The 4,382-nt window shown below is 30.7% G+C and overlaps 1 protein-coding gene across 1 annotated transcript; it reads right to left on the bottom strand.

Moving 5' to 3' along the window:
* Positions 1–2,046: 2,046 nt before the first annotated feature.
* On the bottom strand, positions 2,047–4,139 carry LOC107774255 (putative calcium-binding protein CML25). The gene is made up of 2 exons (XM_016593751.2): positions 3,646–4,139; positions 2,047–2,521 (listed from the first exon to the last, which is right to left on the bottom strand). Exons 1-2 carry the CDS (start codon positions 3,973–3,975, stop codon positions 2,282–2,284), a joined length of 570 nt encoding a protein of 189 aa, XP_016449237.1. The 5' UTR covers positions 3,976–4,139; the 3' UTR covers positions 2,047–2,281.
* Between the last annotated feature and the right edge of the window lie 243 nt (positions 4,140–4,382).

The following is a 4,382-nucleotide window of genomic DNA, read 5'->3' as shown; positions in this document are numbered from 1 at the left end:
TCCCATTCCCTATCCCCCACCCCCACCCCCACCTATATTTAATAAAATTTAGAAAAAGAAAATCCATGCTTCTAATAACCAATATCTTATTAGTTTGTTTATCAGTTTAGCATATCTATAAATCGATAATCGATATGTCGAACTAATAATATTCGCAACCGAACAGAATCGCCCGATACTTACCCCTATTTGAATCCGAAAGTGAGCACTTGAATTCTCCAAATAACTAAAAAGCGTAGCATACCTCAAAAAAAAGGGAAAGGAAACTAAATACGCATAGTTGTTTCTTAAGCCATCTCCAACCCTCCCCCATTTCCCCATAATGGGGAAAATTTTTGTCATAATGAAGCCCCAAGCCCCCTCCATTTTTGCCCCAAAAATGGGGGATGAATAGTATTCCTCCAAATATGAGGGTACACTATTCATCTCCCCCATTACTATTCATGCATATTTTATTATTATTTTATTATTTAACTCTTTTAATTTATCTCTTTTTATATATCTAATTATGTTTATGTAATATCTTTATAATATTAATTTTACATCTTAACTTTGGCGTGTAATTTTGATAAATTAATTTTTGTGCATTTATTATTTTTATGTAAAATTGTAAGTTAATTTTATTATAAGTTATAATTGTACAAAAAATATATAATCATCTCAAAAAATGAATGGTGCAAATATAAAATATTAGATGTTGCTAAAATTGAAAGGTGCGAATATAAAATATTAGATGTTGCTAAAATTAAAAAGTAAAAATTGAAAATACATTAAAATTAAAAATACATGAAAATTAAAAATACATTAAATTAGAATACATAAAAATTGAAACTACGGTAAATAACATAATAACTTAGTAGGAAGGTATGTCGTTTCCAGATACACCAAAATCATTATAGTATTGAGTGAATGGGGCCGAGGATTGTTGTGGTTGTGAGTGTGGATATTGTTGACTTCTTTTATACATTATTCGTTATTGTTCTTGTCGCATAAATTCACAACGAGTCGGATCGACAATAGAATCCACATCCATCATTAAAACTTTATTTTCTTCTTTCATTTCTTTTACTCTTAGTTTTTCTTTTTGAACAGCCAAAACATCTTTTTTTGCCTCGGTTGCATTATTTATCGCCTCAACCATCCAATTATTTTCTGATTGGATTGTCTTCATATAATCTTCGTCAATTTTTCTCTTTATTTTTGCTTTCTTCACCCCACTAGGCCGTTGTGATGATGTGGAATCACCTCCAACATCCTCATTTAAATTTAATGAAAATGATTATAAGTTAGGAGAATAATAGAGGTTGAAGTTGAATATTTATGTAGTATTACGTAATATGTATTTAATTAATCTTGTATCACAATGATTTTACTTTTATTTAAATTATTAGTTAATCTATAATAATTGCTTACAAATTATATTATTTAAAATTTTATGGAATTATTTTAATGGAAATTACAAATTAATGAAAATAAAAGATGGAATTTGTTTAATGGAATTTAAAAAATAAAAATTGAAATGAAAGATAATAATATAATATAGAAGAGAGAGAGAAGAATATAAAAAGAATATTTTCTTTTGGGGAAAAAAATGGGGGAATGGTTGGAGTAAGTTGTCCTCAAAATGGGGGTAAAGGTTGGAGATGTCCTTAAGGGTAAAAATTGTAGCACATCAACAAATTCTTCTTCTTACTCCACAGAGAAAAGGACAACAACCGGTATAACCAAAATTTTAATAAAGAAGAAGTATGGTTGGTTCTTTATAATGAAATACATACCGAAAGTTATAAAAAGTGTACATAGGAATTACATTGATATGCTAATAATTCAAATAATTAGAAATGCCAATATGCTAAGAATTCTCTAAATCCAATTCAAATATGCTAAGAAATCTCTTCACATATATTAGAAATGCCAATATGCTAAGAATTCTCTAAATCCAATTCAAATATGCTAAGAATTCTCTTCACATATATGCCAATATGCTAAGAATTCTCTAACAAATACAAATAATTACCTTTCCAATTTTCATCAAACACCATAATATTCATAAAATGGAATTTCATTAATATGCTAAGATCCTCTGATCCCATTTGATCATCATTCATTACTTGAAATTATAAAAAAAAAAAAAAAAATAACGAAAAGATATTAAAAATAAAGGGTAAAAGAACACCTAAAATCCTCCTTTTTCCTTTTGTTCTAATCAGAGTTTGAAACCCTATTTCTTGAATTAACAATAGTAGTATGAAATTAAGAACACATAGAAAAGAACCTAAATTTACATAATCCTGGCATCCGTTACGTCAAAGCGAGAACCTTTTACCATCATAACCTTAAACTCCTCGAAGTTGATCATCCCATCGCCGTCGCAATCCACGCCGCTAATCATTTTCCGGCATTCCGCCAAAGAGCAATCCTCTCCGAGGCTACGGAGAACGGTTTGCAGCTCCTCGGCGGAGATGGAGCCGTTCTTGTCCATGTCAAACACCGAGAATGCGTCCTTAAGGTTTTCCAGTACCTTAAAAACAAAGAACAATGAGAGATATTACAATATATTTTTTTATTTAGACTAATTTTCTATTTCGTATATATTTGCAATTATCGAAAACAACCTTTCTATCCTCATAAGCTAGCGGTAAGGTCTGCGTACACATTATCCTCTTTAGACCTCATTTATGGAATTATAGTGAGTGTTGTTGTTGTATATTTGCAATTAGAGGATTCTTATTTGTCTCTTAGGGAAGTTATGTTGATGCTCGGCACTTAAAATTTAAGGACATTTTGACAGATATGTTAAATATAACATAAACACCAAAAAACATTCTTAAACCAAACTACTACTCCCCAATAAACGACAACAGTTCTCTACCTCAAATCTCTTTTCACAAGATTCAAAATTGGAATCTTCCCTCTTATTAGTTGGGACAGAGAGTTATGTTGATTCTCATTTTTTCACCGTCTTAATGACGGTAAAATCAGAATTTTCACTAAATGAGGTCAAAATATAATAAAATAAACCCACAACAAAAATTAAGAGAAATCTATAAATATTATATATACATTAAAAGAATTTACCTAGCTACGAAAGGTATCAAGTGACACCCTTGAATTCACTGACCTTGAGTTCTCGCTTTAAGAGTAGATACACAAGAAATTAACTTTGAAAATTATACATGATAAGCCTTTTACGTCGCCCTTACTTAGAAGGAGTGGGATAGAGCCTGGCTATGCGACTAATCAATTATATGATTCTCTAATTCATTTCATTTTATATTGTGGTGTATGCACGAAATTTACGATATAAAAAAAAAAAAAAATGCATTATACTAAAAGATTCTTAGTATTTTTTTAATCTTAAACTTGTCATGACGTTTATGTGGCAAAAAGAAGATGTTGCTAATGATAAAATAAACATTTAAAGTTAAAAGTTTTCAGAATGTGTCTCGATTTCTAAACAAGTTAAAAATGTAAATTTAAACACATCATTATTTATCATGTGGAGATCTTAAAAACCACAAATTAAAAAAATGTAAAGATCAAACAGTTCAATTTTATAAATATGTGTCTTTTTTGTAACGGATAAAAAATGCCAAACAAATTACTAGTATGGAAAAAATGTAACAGTAATAATATTCGGCTGACCTCATCGGAATCGATATCCTTTGTATTAAGCTCAATGAATTCCTGCAAATCAATGAATCCATCGCCGTCGGCGTCAACTTCACGGATCATGTTGAGCAGCTCCTCCTCCGTCGCGGCGTTGCCGAGGCTGGCCATTATCGACCCTAGCTCCGACGAGCAGATTTTCCCGTCGCCATTCACGTCGAATTTCTTGAACACCTGTTCTAATTCCTCTTCGATTCTAGCACGTGAATTAATCGACGATGACCTCGAAATCACTGGCGTTGGATCGTTGTAATTCGCTTTCGCTACGCGCTTTTTCTTGATTTTGAACAGAGATTTCAATCCCATATCAAGATTGAATTTGAATAAACCAAAGAATTGAATGAATGAAAAAAGAAATTTCCAATAAAGAGAAGAAAAGGGTACGATGAGAATGAGGAAAAATGAGTTTGTGGGATTTTTTTTTTAAAGAAGACTAAATAGAAAATTGAGAGAGATAATTAGGGATCTAAAAAGAATCTTTCAAATTTATGTTTGTTTTAGAGACCTTTTAGAATTAGAAGTTGAGATTTTAGTGAATGTTTTTGGTATATTACGAACGTTACGTGCATGCACGACAAGGACTACGTTGTCCGTACAATACGGACAAAAAATATGGATTGACTGTAATTTAAAGGCTAGGACAAGTGGAACATAATCCCATTTTTTCAACTATTTAAAGGAAAATATTATTTTTTGATTTCTTATTTATTACC

This window comes from Nicotiana tabacum, chromosome 12, assembly GCF_000715075.1.
Source record: "Nicotiana tabacum cultivar K326 chromosome 12, ASM71507v2, whole genome shotgun sequence".
Classification (NCBI taxonomy): Eukaryota; Viridiplantae; Streptophyta; class Magnoliopsida; order Solanales; family Solanaceae; genus Nicotiana; species Nicotiana tabacum.
The sequence above is the reverse complement of the archived record's forward strand: the minus strand, read 5'-3'. Positions and strand labels throughout refer to the sequence as shown.